The 21,121-nt window shown below is 41.6% G+C and overlaps 1 protein-coding gene across 4 annotated transcripts in view; it reads right to left on the reverse strand.

The window, feature by feature from the left end:
* The window catches only part of syn3 (synapsin III), a 113,356-nt gene that overhangs the window by 69,998 nt on the left and 22,237 nt on the right, over nucleotides 1-21,121 (reverse strand). For all 4 annotated transcript variants that reach the window (XM_071501851.1, XM_071501849.1, XM_071501847.1 and 1 more), the window contains exons 3-4: nucleotides 19,615-19,672; nucleotides 8,358-8,449 (exon numbers count right to left, since the gene is read on the reverse strand). In XM_071501851.1, the coding sequence (XP_071357952.1) occupies nucleotides 8,358-8,449; nucleotides 19,615-19,672 (150 nt within the window). The remainder of the gene's footprint in view (nucleotides 1-8,357; nucleotides 8,450-19,614; nucleotides 19,673-21,121) is intronic.

Below are 21,121 nucleotides of genomic sequence, written 5' to 3' on the forward strand. Positions count from 1 at the left end.
AATAACAGTGAATCAAAAGATTATGTAATATGAAGGGGATGGTCTGTAATGGTGATCCTACAGTTCCCCTCAGCTCAATTCAGCATTTTTAGCATCTTTTAGCTCATAGTTTTGGTTTTCCTGCCAAAACTGTATTGTTTGGGGTCGATCTTCCCACTGTCATCAACTTTGTTTCTAGCAGCAGCAGACAGCTGTAATTCCCATTATAAACTAATAGCACTGTACCAAAGGTTAGCGCCTGGCTGGTAAATAAAGTTGCAGATAAGCACCTAAAGAGCCAGATATTTCCTAGTGGAGACCAACAACACAAAAACACTGGACTGGAGCTGAACAGAAACACAACTTTATATGAATGCTAATATTGCACAGGTTCACCAAATCAAATCATTAAGTGATCATATTATTGCATGTGTAAGTCTGAACCTGGAAGCTAGCTTAGCATAAAGACTTCCTATTGGAAGAGTTATGTGTTGTAACTGTTTGATAATTTTTCTTAGATTCTACATCTATAGAGTAAATAGAGATGCACTGTGTTAATGTGTGAGGTTTAAAGATGTTGATAGTAAGATTTTTTAAACTTTGGACAGAGGCAGGCTAGCTGTTTCCCACCACTTATACTCTTTATGTTAGTCTAGGGTATGCTATGCTAACTTGGATCCAGTTACAGCAGAGATATGAGAATGGCGTCAATCTTTTCATGTACTTCTTGAAAAATATTTTCCAAAATGTCAAACTAGTTTTTATGTGTTAGTATTGAAAGGATTTTGAAAAGTAAGTGTACTTGACCTGAAATACGACAGTCAGCAAACTACCAAAGGGGCAGGATTTTTTTCTCACTCACTTTTCACTTGTTGCTACCTGAGCAAGCTGTTTTTACATGAATATCTCGCCTTGTGCAACTTGGAGACATAACCGCAATAAGTGCTGTAAATCCAAAGCAATTGAATTAATCATTAACATATGAGACAGATTGCCTTGTCAGGCTTTTTGGCAGTGCTGCAGCAGTGCACTCTTACTTTAATGCTACAAAATATTTAGTCACATCAAACATTAACCTCTGATATGAGCTTTGAGGTTTACTTTAATACTAGCTTTGGCTCCCTGCTAATGAAAACTTGGTATGCTTTTGTGAAATGATAACATCGTCAATCAAAAACAACTCAACCCCCTTCCAAAACCCCCTTTGTCCACTTTGTCTAATTTTGCAAACATTTCTTTTTCTTTTTTTGTTTATTTTAGTTGGTGAATTGAGATTTACTGGGTGGATGGTAGAACAGTGTGAAATATTTGAGCAAAGTTTAGTCAAAGGTGGAAAAAATAGGAAGAAAGTTAAAGAAACTGGACAAACACAGGAAGTAAAACCATTTTGACGACTTGGGTCAAATCACAGTGAATAGTGATGTTTTATATTAAACTACTGTCAGAATCAGGCACTTCCACACATAAGACAACTATATCCACAGAGCCCAGGAGAACTCTCTGTTCTCTGTGTGTACAGTGACTCCCTGTAGTCTAGCATCATGTTGTGGTCCCCTGGCCTGGATCTAGGACTCCTTGTGGTTGTGGCTGTGGCTCCAGGCCCGGTGGCACCTGGCAACCGCTCAGATCCTGGGCGGTGGCCCGGTCAGAGCTGCCAGAGCTCTGGATCGCCTCCAGCTGAGTTTGCACTCCAGGGCTCATCTCCACACCACACTGAACACAGCAGAGGTCACGTAGAAAACAAAGAACACACGCCAATAACTGAAATAACAAAGAGTTGTGAATTAATTGGACTTACCCCTCTGAAATCCAAACAGGAGAGGGTGTAACTTAAGCACATCTACTAGCAGAACGAATCAGAGAAATGTTTAGTTGCTTAACAGTGATTGTGTTGAGGATTTGGAGGAGAATCCCATGGGAGGCAGATGTAATGGGGGACAGAGCTGCAAGAGTGATAGAGCACCAAATGACCTTTGGCAGGAGGGGAAATGAGTGTTGTTAGGAGTTTGAGTGAATTAGCAGGGCCATTTGTATTCATGGGTATATTACAATAGCAGGGACGGTGGAGTGGGCCTCACGGCCGCTGTGTGCTTTCATTATGGTCTCAGCGCTCCTAAAGGAAACCACCCTCAGGCCTCCTAAAGCCATGTCTGAACTCAGCATGTCTGTGAGCGGGATTTATTTGCTCGGTAACAAGATGAACCTGTCTGAGGTATTAGGTGTTGAGGCTGTTCAGGCAGACAGTCCCTCACTGATTAAAATGGGCTTTCACAGGGGTCAAGGGAAGGGGCGGGGTAAGGTTTGTTTTTGTGTGTGTGTCTGTCTGAATCGTCTTTGTGTGGTCTAAGCATTAAATCATCACCTGAAGTAACCAGAGGCAAAGAGTCTTGTTATATGGGCTGTAGGTACACAGGAGAGAATGAGCGTGGCCCCGTCTGACTGAGACCAAAAGCTTTTAGGGCAGAAAATTTAATAGTAGGAGGGAAAAAAAAAGAAATCAGACAAGGATCTGCTATTGTAATCTGGCTGTCTCCATCTGTGGGGATGAGGACGGCGAGGAATGTGACGAGGCAGTTTGGGAACCTCACACGACAAACACACCATCTCAACATTCAGTGTATTATTGAGTCAAACTTTCTGAAACCAGTACTGTTGTTTCAGCTAATGTCAGAATTGTTTGACTTGTTCATGATAAAAGTTGAACATCATTTCTGTTGTCACCTGATAAATTGAGCCCTTTTTGACTATTGCTAACTGAGCAACTTATTATTGTGGCTTTCATGGTACATAAGATCAATTTCCCTCAACCTCCATTGACAGTTGAGCAGAATCAGTTCGGGTAAAGAAATACTCACTGTTGTACTCACTTTATCTCCATGAATTCAATCCCTCGTCCCAGTGGTTAACTGTTAACGTGAGGCCGACGTGTAAGCTAGCCTGGGTCCAGACCTCTGAATTACTGCCTACATTTCTGATTTGCTCACACAGGTCTATTCCTGTTAAAGAAACAGTGGACTGGGGCAGACCTAATGGGTAAGGTGCATACGCCATAACCCCAGTGTCCAAGAGCAATTCCTGACCAGGTGGGACTTGTTGTGCTTTTCTACACTACCTATTAAATAAAGGCACAAAGCCAAAAAATAAATGTTCAAAAGAAAGAAACAGTCGATCAATCAAAGCTGAAGCTATGGCCGCACTCATAAGTTTTCATTTTAACATGACAACTGCTTCAGCTCTGTACCAGAAATAATCTCCATTCATACTAACACACCTGTAAGCGCTTATGATGCACATGATCATTCACATACACTGGGCATGTGCGTGCTGGTGTAAACAGGAAGTAGATTGTCTACTCTGTAGTTGGTTAGTTGCAGAAAATACTATGAACCAGCAAGAAACAACAAAGTTGTAGTGTTAAAATACAGAATTTAACTGCACAACAGCTGCTAGCAAAGACAACAAGGTCAGTAACACTTGTAATTCATTATCAGTGAACGAATGTGGGGGTCTACTTCATTGTTTCCAAATGTCTCCATTCCTGCCTGTCCACACGATGTGGACCTTTCAACCTAAAAAGCGTCCAGCAGCGTTTCCAAAAGTCTCCCTTTTAGGGGCTGGAAGACTCCACAGTAGTGTGGCTGCCAGGAGTAAACGTAGCAAAAGAGATGTGTTTTAAAAACTAAAATATCTTGTGATGTAGCCTCAGTGAGGAGGGGGTATTCAAGCTAGCTAGCCACAAAGGTACAGCCATAAAAAAATAGTAACAAGCATGGACACCACTGTACTCAGCTGTGCAGTGAAGTGATGTTGTTTTTCAATCCGAGTGAAAGTTTTTTTTACTGTTCATAGCAGCTGCTACCACAGTTACCAATGTCAGGCTACATCAACGGTCCTGCTCCTCAGCAGCAAAATGAGCTGCATTGCTCGTTATAACCCATGTTTGCGTGTTGCTAAGGCAACATAGGTGCAAAAAACTGTTGCTAAATTGATGCATGAGTGATTTATTGGTTATGAAGCTTTTTGTAAATAAGTCACCTTTATGAAGTTAAACATGACCTGATCTACCCGATCAATCTGAAAAATAAAGTATATAAAAGACATTGAGAGGAAGTTAAATTGAGGCCTGTATAGGGTGATAGTTGTAATGATCAATGCATGACCATCTGTTAGATCTGTTAGCAGCACTTGCTATGAAGAACCAGTTGGACTGGCTCAAAGTTCATTGAGATCCAGTGTTGGCGTCGGTATAAATGTCCTCGTGGGGACAATAATGTGAGTAGAAGTGTTAATTAGACCATTGGAGAGCAGTAGCGTGTTATTGAATACTGGTGATTGCCATGCTCAAAGTTCAGTGTCACATGGAGGAAACGCCTCCCAACAGGAAAATTAAACTGCCACCTCACACTTCATTTTGCTTTTTACAGTTTAGCTGCCAAGCTGACGCTGCGACCCAGAACTACCTCCAGTGAGGGCAGTAAGCTCAATAAACAGTTAACACTCCCACTGCCCGGCATTAATCACCACTAATTAATCACAGTTTTTATTTACCACAGGAGGAGAGCTGAGAGGACGGTGGAGGAGAGAGACGCTGCTCTGTGACTTATCAGACTCTGGCTGCTGCGATCTGTCTTTCAGCCAGACCAGCGTTCCCACTCTGAGCCCAGCAGCTCGCTGGAGGTTTTGGCAGCAGAGAGTGGAGAAGCCAAAGGGCTGACTACAGCAGTGCAGCAGGGAACAGCATGCCATAACTACTGTACCTCGTGGCGTGTCGCTCTGCTGTACTGTAGGCTGTACAGTGCGTGCCACGTTGCACGTTGCACACAGTGGTAGCAAAATTGCATTTTCACTTTATCCCCTGGGACCAAGAGCCAGTGGCCGGACTCGTCATGTTGTCATTTCAGTGGCTGTTTTGGCTCATCAAAACAAATTTGGGAGAGGAAGCAGAAAAAACCAAACCAAAACAGATGCACCACAAATGATGCTGTCAACCTGGTGCTTCACAATAAATGACAAACTGAACAGAACATTAAAGTTATAATCATTTTCAGATTTTCATACTATTTAAAATCAACATATTTTCAGCAATAACCATTCAGTGTGTTAACTACCTCTTGAGAAAGAGTCACAGTCAACAAAAATAGTTTAAGTGGCTACTAAGTTATATTTACTCAGGTGACAAATGCTTTTATCCAAAGTGACTTACAAATGAGGGACAACACTAAAGCCACACCGCAGTGGCAGTTGGTGTGAGTATGAAGTACTACACCAAGTACTCCAGGTAAAGAAGTGGACTGAAAGTGTTAGGAGAGGAGGTGCTCTCAGAAGAGATGAGTCTTGAAGACAGAGACTGACGTCCCTGCTCTGATAGACTTCAGTAGCTTGTTCCACCATCAAGGAACCACAGACGAGAATAGTCTGGACTGAGATTGTCTTGTGTGCAGGGATGGTGATGCTAGACGACGTTTCCTGGAGAAACAAAGTGGGCGAGAAGGGCAGTAAGGCTGTATGATTGAGTTTAAGTAGATGGCGCAGAAGTCACCCTGAAGAGAAAGAAACAGTGACTTGACTTTGATTCGGGCAGCCATGGGTATCCAGTGTAGGTTGGTGAGTAACAGAGTGATGTGTCCTCTTTAAGGCTGATCAAAGACCAGGCTGCTGCATTCTGGACCATCTGTAAGGGCCTCACTGTGCATGAAGGGAGGTCCAACAGAGGAGCATTGCAGTAGTCAAGGTGAGAGATAACCATGGTCTGAACCAAGAGCTGGGTGGTGTATTGAGTCAGGGAAGACCTGATATTTCTGAAGTTGTATAGAGCAAAGCGGCACGACCAGGAGACGGATGCAACATAGTCAGAGAAGGAAGGGAAGAAGGAAGGAAGTTGAACAAACTATGTTTTATTATTATAAACAATAAAATCATTATATTATTATAGATACACTAATTCTACACTTTGATAATAGGATGGCAAAACATTTATCATAAGATAGTTTGCATGACTGGATCCTTACATCCGTATATATCAGCGAATGTACTGTAATCACTATGGAAACAAGAGCCTGCTTCACACTCCGTTTATATCCTGCACTCATGGTTTCATTCCTCTCTGTAACTGTACAGCAGACTCATTTTTTTTCCTAATGTATTGTGAACTTGACAGAAGTGAGAGAAACCTGACTGTATAAACAACTGTGAAACCAAAGACGTGTGAGAAAGTGTGCTGCTGCCGCTGCTGCACGGAGCCAGCAGAGGAGATGTGTTCAGAGAGCATGTCTGTGGACAGGGGTCGGAGGTCACAGAGGAAATCAGGAACCTGCTTTAAATATACAGTGTGAACGTGTCCGTAGGCATGTGTGCAATCCTCCCATGAGCTCACACACACACACACACACACACACACACACACACACACACACAAGGGAGAAGGTAATTAGACAGAGTGCATTTAGTTTGTGCATGGGAAATTACTGTTTTGTCTGTCCTCTGTTTATCAGTGGATATACTAGAACATTCTTCTGGCTCAGAATAAAACACGTTGCTATCAGAGAAATAATTAGCTTTCATTGGCCATAATCTATGACAAAGGCAGATACTGATCAGTTTTCTTTAGCCAATTCTTAAAGAAAACTCCAGTGTCCTTCCTCAGTGAGGAAACGTTATGACTGATGGAAACATGTCAGCGGCTGGAGGTTTGAAGTTACAGTTACAGAACAGGCTTTCTAACCGCTGTGCTTCACTAGTCATCGAACAATCAGACCACTTGCTTGAGAGAACCATTATACTATTTGTAGTTACGTTTAGAGTCATAAACCACAACAATTCGTCAGTGAGTCAGTGTTGGTGAATGAGGCAGCAGTCGGACCATCTGCATCCTATTTGGCTTCTGTCATTACAACTATACCAACCCACACAACGACCTCTGTGTCAGCGCTGACAACACGCTGCATTGTAACATCAGCCGCGTTACTGCCAAGGTCTGTGATTATCCTCGCTTGATTTCACACTGCGCTACATGGTCGGGCCGTTTCCGGCACAAACGCCGCTTTCAACAGCGATAAGAAAGTTGTTTCACAAAACTGTGTGGAGTCGAAGGTGAACACACAGATCAGCTGATTGTTCCACAGACAGGTGAGAATGGGCTGAGACTGGAGACTGATACTACAGGTATATTGTTTATGACCACTGCTCCAGTCATGACAGTTGATGCCCTGTCAGGAGGAAGTTCACTATCACCGTTTTTCTTTTTAACTGTTGAAACACTAAGAGAGATACATATTCAGAGGAATATTTAGATTACAGATCATAAACATTGCTGCTGATTTTTAAATGAATTAATGTTAAGATTTGATTGAGATTGAGATTGAGAAGCAGAATCCAGGTCAAGGTGAAGTCGAGGCAGTTTAGTCCTACTTTAGGAGCAAGTCAAATCTATTGCTGAATATTACACGTTTCCATTATTAGCATTTCCACTGTAGATCTAATGTCCTTGCTGTATCTATTATCCTGCTTTTTGTTAAACCTAAATTCACTGATTTTTACTTACTCGGGGGCAGCAGAAACTTTTAAAGCCAACACAACAAACATGTTAGCAAACATGTTTTTTTATTGTCCTGGTAAGTTGCTTTAAAAGTATCTGCCCAATGGGTAAACGCAAGTGTCAATGTAATGTAATGTAAACCTGCTTATGTCCACAGGTCTGATATTCATTCTGCTTTTAGCTCTGTTTTGAAGTTTTTAGCTTCAAAATGCTCCACTATCTCCACTTGCTAGTCGCTAACTTTGCTAACTGTTCGTGTGGTGTTGGGCAGCAGGTGTACAGTCGGTCTGCCGACTGAGGCTGAACCAAAACTGTAAAGTCACACATCACAAAACCAAAACAATGAGCAGAAAGATGCTAAAACGTCCCATAATGCTGAGAGGAAACATAGAGTGTAGACTCATGTGAGCCATTGTTCATTAAAAACTACAGATTATAGCAACTTTATAGCTGTGATGTCTGATTATTGTCCACTAATTAGTAAATAAAACACTGGTGACATTCAGATTGAGGCAGGAACATGGGGTCATGTTTGCCACCCAGATCAGCTGATCTTTAGTGACCTCCTTCACACAGCAGAGCAAGAGTGTATATAAACAACCAGCTCCACCTGTCTGACTGGAGCTGCTTGCTGACCACAGAAAGGTGACAAGTTTTCTAAAAGGTATAAATACAACAAAACAGAGGCTAAGAGGTTTTTTTGTAGTTTTTCCACCGACCAATCACATTACAGCCCTGGTTTCTCAGCCATGCTCTTTGTGCAGGCTCACCGAGGCAGATTACAGAGTGTGTGGGCAAATGCGTCAAAGAACAGCATCTCTCTGTCAGGCTTTCAGCTACTTACCTGACCACTTTAGTGCCACCTTTGTTGACCTGCATGTCCACCATACATCCCGAGTTGACGTAGGAGGCCAGGTTGATCTCTGAGAACTCAGCCTGGAGAAAAGAAGAAGAAAACACCTCCACACATTAGATTATGCTTCCTACAACATCATAGTGTATCAGGTCAACCTTTCCTATATTAATTGAACGCCCCGACTCTGTCCTCAGACGCACAAAGAGGTGTCTTATTTCTTTTCAGAAGCTAAAATAAAGAATGTCCTATTGTGTCATGCTTTTGACTCGTGAACGTCCTTTGATGGAGCTACAGATGAAAAAAAATACCTATGAGCTCCACAACAGAGCAGACAATAGATTCTTTCACTTCATTTTATATTTCTGCATTTGCACAGCTGAAAGTAAAAGACAAGAGTCAGAAAGACAGAGGGACAGAGGCAGAGGAAGCAAATTGAGTTATCCCCAGTCTCTGGCCTCCCAGACAGTTAGGGCCTTGTGAAAGGCCGTAGCCCGGCTACCTAATGACTCAGTCAAACTCCCAGAAATCCTCGAAAGGAGGGGTGACAGTTGACTTCTGGGAATGGACTTTCTGGATGGACAAGGACCAGAGAGGGACAATTCAATTTTCCTTTTAATGACTGTCACCACAGCTGAGAAATCTATTGGTGTTCATGCTCCTGGCCAAATTTAGCGTTCCTTTTCTTCTGCCATGTTAATGATGACATGTTCACAAAAGAGTTCTTATTCAATAGTGAACATGCAGAGTGAGAAAAAAGCTTGTATTTTTTTTTTTTTTTTAATTCAATTGATGTTTATTCTGCCGTCTTAAAGTTACTCAAATGAACGACCTAAAAATGTAGTTTAAAGAGCCACATAGCCGCAGCTGAAAGTGATGTAGAAGGGTACTCCAGGGTGTGTCAGTACACTGTGACATCACTGTTGGGTGCGGTTACAGGTGGGCGTGGTCACAAGAGCGTCAGACTTACTTTGACCTAAACAAGCTGTACTCAACAGAGGGTTACCTCAGCCTGACTGTAGCCTGAGAACCAAAATCCAGTGCAACAAAGGAATGCTTCTGCCAAAGTTTGTCGCTAACAGTTCACAGTAATAACTGAGGTGACCAAGATGAGTTTATTGACATTTCTAGCAACTGCGAGTGTTGTTCAATGAAACTAAGAAAATAGCACTGGATAAAAATAGGTTTTAGTAATGCTAGCAGCATGGCTGTGTTGTTCTGTCTGTGCACCTCCTGATTTTTCCTCTTCCTAAAAAAAGCGATGGCATTCCCTTCACCCTCAGTTGTACGTAATGTACTTCGGTGCTAATTAACAAATGTTAGCAAGTTAACAAGCTAAACTAAGCTTGTAAACATGGTGAAGACCTGGTAAATCCTTGCTAAACATTAGCAAGTTAATGTTGTCACCTTTAGCATGTTAGCATTCAGCTCAAATTCTTAAAGCCTCACAGGGCTGCTAGCATGGCTGTAGACGCTTGGACTTGCTGAGAGATGAGGACGACATGTTGCTTTTGCTCATACAAAATCAGAGAATTACTGCAGTGCCTGTGTGAAGTAAATGAAGTGTGTATTATCATGACATGACTTCTGTGGTGCAAGTAGCTAACAAAAATTTAAGTTTTTAAGATGTCCATTATATCTGCAACAAAGGGTTTTATGATTCACCTCGTGAAGGACAACCAGTACCTACACTGCAAAAGTAGGGTACAGTGACCATTTGTCTGTACAGTGCAGTCATACTCATTTTACTCCTCATATAATAATAGTCTTGGTTGTGGCAATAAGGAAACAACACCAGAACAAAAAGGCTTCTGTTTCACTCTGAACATGCTCTCTATGTTTCCTCAGAGGGGGAACTGGCTGCATGGCTAACAGAGAGCAGTTTCAGTCATTCAAACACACTGTGACACCAAACATGTCCCATGTTCCCTGACAGGATTCAGCTGCGTCAGGGCCAGACTGCTCCAGGTACAGACAGCCCTGTAGGGCTGCTTAAACAGCAGCCATTTGACCTCAAACAAAACATATGTTAGTCTTCACATCCCTTTCAAGTATGAGAAATGACACTAATGTAATGGATCTAATGGGCCCCAAACAAGCAGCCCGCTGACTGCTGAAACCAAAGCTCAATTGGACCTGACGTGGTCGTCTACTAAACTGAACGTGACAAAAAGAACATGGCTGCATTTCATTTGTCTGTGAGTCCTCCAGTCCTGAGTCAGCGATGGACCAGATTCAGTGCTTCACTCCCTTCCAACACTGCGGTGTGTATCAAGGAAATATTACTTAGAGGAATAATCAAATGAAAAAAAACCAACTGATGCCAAGAGTTCAGCTTTGTTTATCTGCGGTTGATGTCACAGGACCACAGCGTTCTGTCATGGAGGACACAGAAGAATACAATCACAATGTGTGGTTTTGTGCTACGGAAGTGTTGTTATAAAAGTTAATTTTGTGGGCAGACATGATGATTTATGCTTTTCAACAATTTCCAGGGGACACTGAAAGTGCAAATTCCTTCTCAAAAGGATGTATTGCATTTTGGAGAGAAGCGCATATGTACAGCACATGGCTAACAGCATATGGCCGTCAGCTTATCAAATAAGTAGGTTTGTGACTGGAGGGTCAAGACAGTAAATCCTGGACTGGCTATCTACATAAACAAGTAAAAGCTGCATGGATCAAGGACTCCTTTCTAGATGATTTGCTTTTTAAGCATTTTGTGCACTTTTGTGCAAAGATAGCATGATGACAAGATGCTGGATATCACCTTTTTTTGTATCATGATGTGACTTTAACTTAGTTTTCATGCTTGACAGTTGTGGTACATCAACCTTGAGCTTTAAAGCTGCACTAATCAATATGTTTTTATTAGCAATGAATCAGATGATGATGCGTAATGGGAAAAGTGTCACTTGTAATTGAAAACCCACAGTTAACTATCACCTTACTCTGCAGTTCCCTTGAGCCTTTCAGTGTCATTTAGCTCATTGTTTTGGGTTTACGGTCCACAATTTTGATTCAGTCTTACAGTTGTCATCCACCTCATTTCAGCTGGCAGCAGTTTTCTGTGAAATAGCTCTGATAAACCAACTGTATGCTACCTGTCCAACACCAAACAACACAGAGGCAAAGTTATTAAGGTATTTAACAGCTAAAGAGCCACGTATTTCCCTCAGGAGACCAAAACAGATAAATGCTAATGTTTCTCCACGTCTCAGTGCCTGTGTAAAAAGGCAACTGTTTGCTAACACGGTCGATGTATCAACAAAAAAAATCAATCAACCATTAAAGAGTAAATTCCAGACTTCTCACAGCCTTAAATAGGAAACAATAACAGCTATCACGGATTATTTTCAAAGCCTCAAAGTTAGCACAATAAAGAGAAGCTGTTTAACCGACAGCTGATCATTAGCTGATACTGTGATACTGTGCAATAACACAGATCTACAGTAAGCTGCTCTACTTTGTAGGCTTCGTTGGACAGGCAGTGCAACACGTCTCACACAGATCAGCCTTCAAAAACGCCAACATGGATGGTGAGGGAAGCAGATCCTCCAGCTGACCCTCTACTCATCCCAGCTCCTGCCAATTTCCATAGCAGGTTAAGTCAATTGCCGTCTACACATTCCCATTCTGTGCTCATCATTTGAGACTTTAAGCCTGCTTTACCAGGCTTTATATGGGCTTTCATCTACATAAAAAGGAAATATTACCAGCAATATCCTTTCAGAGATAAATTTCCCTTTCATCTAGTGCTGCACCTCATGTAAACTCTGTATGGGGGAGTGAGTCGGTTTTGAAAAGAAAGCACCAATGTAACACAACTTGGTTTTTTTGCCAAGGGAGAGAGAGAGAGAGAGAGAGAGAGAGAGAGAGAGAGAGAGAGAGAGAGAGAGAGAGAGAGAGAGAGAGAGAGAGAGAGAGAGAAAACCACCCGCCTCTTTTATTTATTGTGTTGCACTCTCAGAGGAAGAGCAGGGGCGAGTAAATGCCGTAATCTTATTTAGGGGACAACGAGGCGCCACTCAACTCAAAGCGCCTCAAGGACATGCACTTGGCTCCCTTCCTTTTCTCAGCTCTTCTCCACTGATACCCGCCTCTGAATGAAACATCTGTGTGCTCAGCAGCACATGCCTGGCCAAAAAAGACTCTTAAACGCATAGCACACCCAAACGCACAGTCAAACACACACACACACACACCCTCCATCACTGCATCTCCTAAACAAATCCAATCCAAAACACAGGGGCCTACGTTGACTTTTGCTGCGACCAGATAAAGACAGAGAGTGGGCAACATTCTGGCGAGGGCCGAGCGATCTATGTCATCTCTGATTGGCTGGTTCTGGGTAAGAGGAGAGCTCACAGCTACTGTCATTGGGCAGTAATGGATGAAGTGGCTGGTGTAGGGCACAGGCCCAAAAGCCAGGACAGGAGGCTTTTCACAGTGCCATGGTAACCATCACGGTAACACATTCAGACACTTGTCTAGGAGCCGTTCTTGCCTGGGAAAGGAAAACAGGAAGTGATACATGGATAGAACTGATTCTTCTCATCTGTTGACCTGCATTCAGGCCGGTTTTCAGCCGGCCTGCTAGCATGAACAGAGTTAGAGGGGACGGTATGGATACGATGAGGTTTAACCATGTTCTGTTGTTTCACTTTTTACCAGCCACAGTCACTCACACTGCTCACTGCGACCTAATCTGTTTATTTACAGCCATCCAAGCTATAAGCTCTACATGTACAACACATTTCTCTCTTTCTGCCTCAGGAGTTGGAGAACTTGGGAAGAGCAATTTGCACTCAAGCCTCAGTTCTCACTGCAGTGCTGCGTGAACTCTGTGCTCACTGCCTGCGGACAGTACAGTAAACACCACTTGACAGCAGCTCATCTGGAATCTTCTGTGAGTATTTTTAGATTTGGACTCAGCCGTGTCACTGAGGTTCAGGTGGTTAAGGTGCCTTTTGTTTGGTCATGAGTCAAATAGTAAACAGGATCTTTTGTCCTTTGGCAAAAACAACAGGGAGGGGCTGGTCAAGCTGCACTTCAATGATAACCTGCTGCAACTTCTTCTGAGCAGCAACTAGAAAAAGCTAAATGCTGTAAAGAAAAATTAACTAACTTGCATTGAAAAAGCTGTAAGCAAATAAAAATGTCTTAAAATGTTATTTAAATTAATGTGAAATATTATACAGGAAGTGCAATTTGAGTTAAAGCACTGAAAGAACTTGAAGCGTCAGGGTAGGTAAGACATGAAAGCAGTTTAAATGTCAGTTTCCGTCCGATTTTTGAGAAAGAATAATGGTGTCTGCTGATGAGTGAGCACAGAAAGCAGGTAAACGGTCAGCTGAAGTGTGGGAGATGAGAGCAGTTGATGCTGCCACTGAGGCATCTCCTGAAGCTGCTGCTCTGTGGCTGAGTTGTGCTGACATACTTTGCTCTCACTGAACAGTTGTTTTCTGATGAAGCTGCTGAACAACACATGAGCACGTTGTAAATTTCCTGTTGCACTGTTTATTCCCTGAGTACAAAATAGCTTTGTTTGTGGTCTTTTTTTAACCTGGTATGTCTTGCAGAAACACAGCGCTGAAACATTTTAATACAACAAAGATGCCTGAGTTGGCAAGACGTATTGCCACTGCAGTCATGTATCTGAGCTGGAAGCGATCCCCACTCCACTAGTGGGCCAGAGTAGTGGACAACTCTGCGCTTTCGCTTGTGCAAGCTGCAAGCATGGAGCTGGGCTGTGAGGGGACTGTGGCTGAACTGAGTTTCTACAACCTCCACATTTATCACATGATCCACACTTGCACCAAAAGCATTTCTTTCATACACAATCATTAGAACCGTAATAAATTAAATGAATAATCTTTTTTGATCTGCACAAGCCCCCTGAAATGACTCGGAAAATTTGGAAAGTCTAGAAAAGCTGTATGATCAAATCATTTTTTCCCCGCTCTTGTGTGGGGAGCCAACAGGAAGTCAGCTGACTCAGCCTGACTGGAGAAGTAAACGTAGAAACATGGTGGAGGCTTCGGTGACCAATATGTGTGAATGGCCCACAAGAGACGAAAGCAGCTGAACTGTCATTTCAAGAGCAAGGCATGAAAGAAACCAAAGTGTCATTTGAGGTGTAAGAGATGAAAACTGTGGAACTGACATTCTGTAATACATTCGTTATATGGAAATATGCCAGTACAGAAATGTTATACAGTAGATATTGTACACATACTGTGCATAAATTAAAATGATTCAATACTGAAAATAAAATATACTTTATAATGATGACTATGGAAAAAAAGACACTTGAATACCATGTATAACCCAATTATTATTAGGATTTCTAATCATAGAGGCAGCTATAACAAGGAGCCAATGAAGGCAAAATAAGAAAACTGATTTTCCCTTAACTGTCTACGCAGATCTAAGACATAATTAACCTTGCTGAACTTTCATTTTTCCTCTCCACAAATGCCCATTATATTCCTTTTAACGCTGACCTTGTTCCACTGATAGTTGTTCTTTTTATTTTTGGTCCCAAGTGGAAGAGCAAACTGGAAAAGCTGTTGATAAAAATTGTTCTAGCCCAGATGGAGCCTCTCATTGTGTGGTTTCCTTTCATCTGAAAATAGATGTTTTTCTGTGACACAAAGTACTTCTTTTATTCCTCCACCTCTTTAGTTTCAATACAGAAACACAGACCTGGCTGAAGTAAAAATACTTTGAATGGAAAATGTCACATAAGTCCCGCATTGTAACGCATGGGTCAGTAATTGTCTGGCAAATGGTGAAGTGACAAGTTAGAGATATATGAGCTGTTCAGTTTTATACGACATTAAAGAGAGAACCGTCTGTAGTGATTTGAGTCAACACATGGAGAACATACAGTAGTTGCAGGGCAGATATTTTCTTGTTGACTATGTCTGAATGTTTTAGTAATTCCTGATAAGCTTACATACTGATGCAATTGAGAGGTCTGAAGTACAGTGGACCATTCATATGCACCACAGAGGGGTATTTGTGGCTAATCGCTCCCACCTTGTACAACAGTGAAATAATCCACCGAGGCATTAAATGTTGAAATCTAAGACAGATGCTAAATGTAACAGAAGTCCTGAGGGCAGCTGGATCAGTCAAATGTCTGCAAGTATCAAACCAAATCATCTGTCTTGAGCAAGTTCAACCCAGATGCCCTATGTCATAGGCAAACACAAGCCAAAAAAGGGTACGGATAACATACAGCCAACTGCCTGTGAGCTGCCATGACTGCAGCAGCAAGGACTGTGGACAGTGCTGAGGTCATGCGCCTGTTGAGCAGATGTTGCCCCGCACGACCCAAACCACACTTGGTCCGGCAATCCTGAAGAACCGCCCCTCGTTCCTTCACAAACAACAGACCTCCTCATATTTAACTGGCTAATTTGTCCAGTTGTGTAAATTGCAGTGTTTATGGCTCAGAGGTAATACACAGATTGTTTGGCAGTCTTTTGTTGGGTGTCATCATGTCTGTGATTGTCTTTGACTGCAGCCGGTGAACATTTTTGGCATTTTTACAGTAGACTGTCATAAATTTCAAAATGCCAACAGTCAACACTCAACCCGTCAGATAAAGAGGCCCTTCGCTTGTCACTGCCACTGTGAAACACACACCTAAGATACTTCAAAAGCATACAAAAGGCATCGTAGGCAATACCTTATCCGCAAAGATCTGGATCTCTGAAATGCATCCCCAGTGTGGATACACACACCAAACCTCTGGGTCTGAGTATGAATTGGTGAGTGGTGATGTTAAGATAACAAATCAGTTGAGTCAGTGGGCCCGAATTATCTTAAGCCACCTACTGTGAGATAAAACTCCCTGAGGAAATCTGAATAAGGAAAATAACAGACATGGGTCAGAATCTAGGGGTCAACCTTTAAAGTGAGAAATGCCACATTTTTACTTTTACAAATGAAAAGTTTCATTCTTAAAAAATAAAACATGCTCTTGTTTTATTTAATACACTGGTAGCTTTTGGTGGCTACAGTCTGCTAATGTTAGCAAACTTGAGGTCAAATCAGACATTATTGTTGGAGTGAGTTTGTGCATTTAGCATTATCCCTTAATTGTTACTTCTGGCAGCAAAAGTTAAAGTTTTCTCTGCTGCCGAATGTGGTTTCCTGTGGAGTGGGTGGTGGTGATTGTCGTTTGACAAGAGCTTCGACCATCGTTGCGTTTACAGAAAAAATGTTGTGAGTTCAACATCGAACTTCATTCCTTTATTCACCAAGAGCTGTCTCCAGAGGTGGAAAGCAACACCAATGTTAACTCCTGCATCTATCACATTTTTTCTTCTACTGAAGTTGGCATGCTAGCGAGCTAGCCCCGCATGGTCGGACCATCTCATCAGTTTCTCATACTGAATCACTGTCGCGTCCAGTCTGCCCTGAAGAAGGACGTGTTATAAGCTCTTGTCTTGTAAACACGACAATGGCTGAAGCTCTGGGTGAGACTCGTGAGTTAACAGCCGTTAATGCTAACGTTGGCTACGTAGCAATAGAAAATCTTACAAATAGCTAGCAAACAGTTTCCAAAGCTTTATTATGCCAATCACTGTCTGGTGTCAAAGCTGGACATGAAAATGCTAAAAAATGTGTTTTCTACAAATCCAACTTGCCAGCCTTATATCAACATGTTAGCATTGACGTGAGTATGTGGGCATGCTGATGTTAGCATTTAGCTCAAATCCAAAGCTGAGGCTAAGTACAGCTCTACTGTAGACTATTAAAACTTTTACTGGGATATTAACTGGATTATGACTGAACTGTACATAGTGTACATATTGCAAAGGAAACAGTCTATTTTTTGCCTTAGTGTTGTCATTTTTCTGGATCTCGTGATTTAAGTGAGTCACAGGCTCATGATGTAGAAGAACTGACCTGATGTATCTTTAAATTAACTCTCACATTTCTGCCTGTGTTTCTCATTTTGAACCCTAACGGTATACTGTTATACAAATCAAACTGTGAGGATTGCTTGGTGTGTGTTGGCACTCAGAACATCAAGAACTACGACTGACCATATTTCATCAAATGTGAAAAGGTAATGGCTTCAAGCCTGTTTTTATTAGTCACATAGGAGCACGAGGAACCACCACCGGCGCTCCCACGAGCATCTGTTTAGTGGTATTTAATGGTAGAAAAAGAGTTACCCGGTGAACACAGGACCTCAGGCGTCTGCCAAATGTAACTTCAAAGTGGGTCATGTAAATGAGAGGGAATGATCTACAACAATGGGCGCACACATTTACTATGGAGCGGGGAAGGTAGAGGTGGCAGGACAGCCTTAATGAGATATCACGTGTGAGAGTCAAAGCTGCTCTCTCTTTCTCTTTCTCACAGATTGGCATCAGGCCTCCTCACTGCAGCATCACATGCTGTGGTGAGTCTGTGCCTCAGTCTACAGATGGTACCTTATATGGCAGCAAGTACTGCAGAGAAGAGTTACGTCCGTTTGGGGCTTATAAGCACTGTTTCAGAGAGCTTACACAGCATGAAGATGATAGATGACAGTCAGTGTATGTTGGCCAAGTTCACTGTCCTTGCAAACAAAATGAAGAAAACAATATGATATCATGGTATGGTAAAAAAAGAGTCATAAAACAGCCTGGGGAGCTGTTTTCAACTGAAATCATAAACATATTTACCATTATAGGTGAACGTAAAAAGCACAATAAAGTAGCAGCTACGAGCTGCCATTGTAAAAAGTCTATTCAACATCAAAATGTTTGCTGGGTGGAGATTGAAGAAAGCAGGAGAAGTCCAATGCCCCCCTCTGCTTTTATTGTCATCCGCTAAAAGGGTTCATCTCAGCATGTCGCTAACTTTTCACACAGAGATTGGGTTTCCATCGTCTTAAAGCTCTCAGCGAGGAGCACAAACAGCCTATGAAGAGTCTGGCTGCTGAAGGCAATTAGCAACTGACTTGTTATAGTCAGTGTGGAGGGCTTGTGGGAAAGAGTGGAGGATCCAACGAGATCTAAGTAGGTCAGTGGGACCTATAGCTGAGCTTTGGACGACTTGTATGGAGCCCCCCCTCACAATCAACTCAAGGGGCCTCTTTAACTCTGCCAGTGTTTAACAGGGTTCAATAGCTGTTACACCACAAGATTAAAAAAAAAAAAATCACTTATAGAAAAATCTTGACTCGCTCCAGCCCCAACTCCTCCCTGAAAGAGGATGTGACCACAACAGTAGAGAGTTGAGCAAACAGGCTATAAAATCACCGGTCCAGCTTTTTGTGGTCCCCTTTTCCTTCTCCTATAAAAACCCACCACTCCATTTCAAAGACAGCTCCACTCTCAACAATGGGTTGCAGATGTATAACCCAACAGTTATCTGAGGTAAATTAGATGTTATCTACACACTGTAAATACTGTATGTCTAGACTTATAAACATATTTCTGTGCATACTGTATATAATATTGGTGCAATTACGTTGAATTAGAATCAGGCTACTTAAAACAAACAATTTAACATTTGTGGAAATATTGTTCTTTGCTCCCTGCTGAGAGTTGGATAAGACAATTGATACCACTCTCATGTCTGAAGTTAGATCCAGGTGGTAACTAGCTTTAGCTACCTTAGCATGAAGATTGGATGGAGGAAAACAGCGAGATGGAAATATTTACAGCACATAACTCCACATAAAAACACAAAATATTGTTTCACCATATGCATTTTTGTACAGATTAAAGAAACACGACATAATGTGTTAATTGGGGAGAGTTGGAGGTGCCAGTAGGCAGATTATTTTCACTTTGAGTTCTGATGGCTAGCAGTTTCCCAGTGCTTGCGGTGTTTATACTAAGCTAAGCTAATCAACTCTTGGCTATCATCTCCTTACTTAACACACAGATGAGAGTGGTATCAATCTTCTCATCTTGGCAAGAAAGTCAAGTGACGTCAGACTATTCCTTTAAAGAAAGGTTTGAATGGATGACCAATTTCCCAACAATCTAGTCTTAAAACTTCAGGTTGTGTATAATAGATTTACAAGGAGACTTATCCAGATTTATAGTTTTTAAAATTGTAAAAAAGTGTAAAAGAGGCAATGTATAAGAGTGATAATGCAGTGAGTGAGGTGTTCCAATTTCTACCTCAGAAATAATTGCGTTTGATGGAAGCCTGTGCTTTGGCTAATAATGTGTGAAGTTCATCCACAATATTTCACTGGACACAGTTTATGTTAACTCCACTGTACCTGCTCCACCCGGATCTCGTACTCTCCATTCAGCTTCTTCCCTCGGAAATACTTGGCCCTGCAAGAGAAAATGAGACAAACTGTGACGGAATTGCCAAAAAACATAAATACCTGTACTGCTTACATTGTCTCTCTTTAGGTCATATATGTACTTCAACAAATGGATTCCTCTCCTGCACCAGCAGTGCAGTGTATGTGCTGCAAACACTACTAACAGTCAAAACAACCTTAAAATACCCTTTTGTTTATTTGATTGAAGGAGTGCTGAAATTTCAACAGACCTTCTAAAATACCTTGTGAACGGGCAAAATAATGACTCATATTTTCCATGATTACAGAATCTGACCTCGCAGGGCTTCAAGTAAACAGACTCCCATGGCAAAGAATAAAATAAAGCATTTTTAATAAGAAGAACTCACTGATATATATATATATATATATATATATATATATATATATATTCTCCTTTTCTGTTCTGGCATGTGTGACAGAAGTTTGTGGCCAAGGTGAAACAACCTGTCTTAATGATCATTTTTCTGTTTTGGGATGTTGTATCTGTGTCTGTTCTTCAAGGTTAGTGGATGTTTGACATGTAACATGTGTCAAAGTCGGTGATTTAGATTTTCAACCAAACTCCAACAGCAAGGCTATGCTTGTTATTTGCAGCAATAAGTCACATAAATGTACCTTGGAGGCTGCATGTAGCTGCTATTTGGACAACACAACATCATCTATTCCAGTTACAAAGGTCTCTCACACAATCAAAGACGGTGGAAAATAAAAAGACTTTTTTAGCAGTGGTACACTTGTTTGTTTGCGGTCTGAACCTGTGAACTTGTAGTTACTGGAAGAGTTATCTCTCTAACCATCAGACCTGCAGTATTTAGACAGACCAAGAGACATATGTGGATTCACTGTGGTATTTAAAGGTGGAGTATGTATACAGAAGAACCACAGTGGGAAGCTGACATTGTTTGAATTAAACCCACCAGGGCTGAGTCAAAACCATCTCATTCTACTTCCTGTAACTGGATTGTCTTCTGTACTCAGTTCTTCTCCTCTGATGTTCAGACAGTTGTACTCATCCTGCTAAATGCTAACGTGATGCTAAGATGCTCATAATTACAATATTACCACATATAATGCTCTAATGGTTCACCATCTACGTGCTTATTAGCACTAAACTCAAAGTACACCTGGGAATTAATTTTGCCATGGATGTAATCTTTTAGGGCCCAGTCATACTGAGATAGCCAACAAGTATAAGGTGTGGTATGGCGGCAAAGGGGTCCAGCTGGCAACAATATAAAAGTTCCTATCATTGGCTTATCACAGTGATAGGACTTAATACAACAATAAAAAACAATGAAAAGAACTTTTCAACATTTTAAATTATTTTAAGATCATTTTCTTTTAAAACACTTATTTTTATTTTCATAATTACATCTTTTCGCCAAAATTATACTGTTTTGTAAATTATTTTTCAGCCCACTTGCAACACCTTCGT

This window comes from Trachinotus anak, unplaced genomic scaffold (genome assembly GCF_046630095.1).
Source record: "Trachinotus anak isolate AG129_WGS33_773 ecotype Australia unplaced genomic scaffold, CSIRO_AGI_Tana_v1 ptg000018l, whole genome shotgun sequence".
NCBI lineage: Eukaryota > Metazoa > Chordata > Actinopteri > Carangiformes > Carangidae > Trachinotus > Trachinotus anak.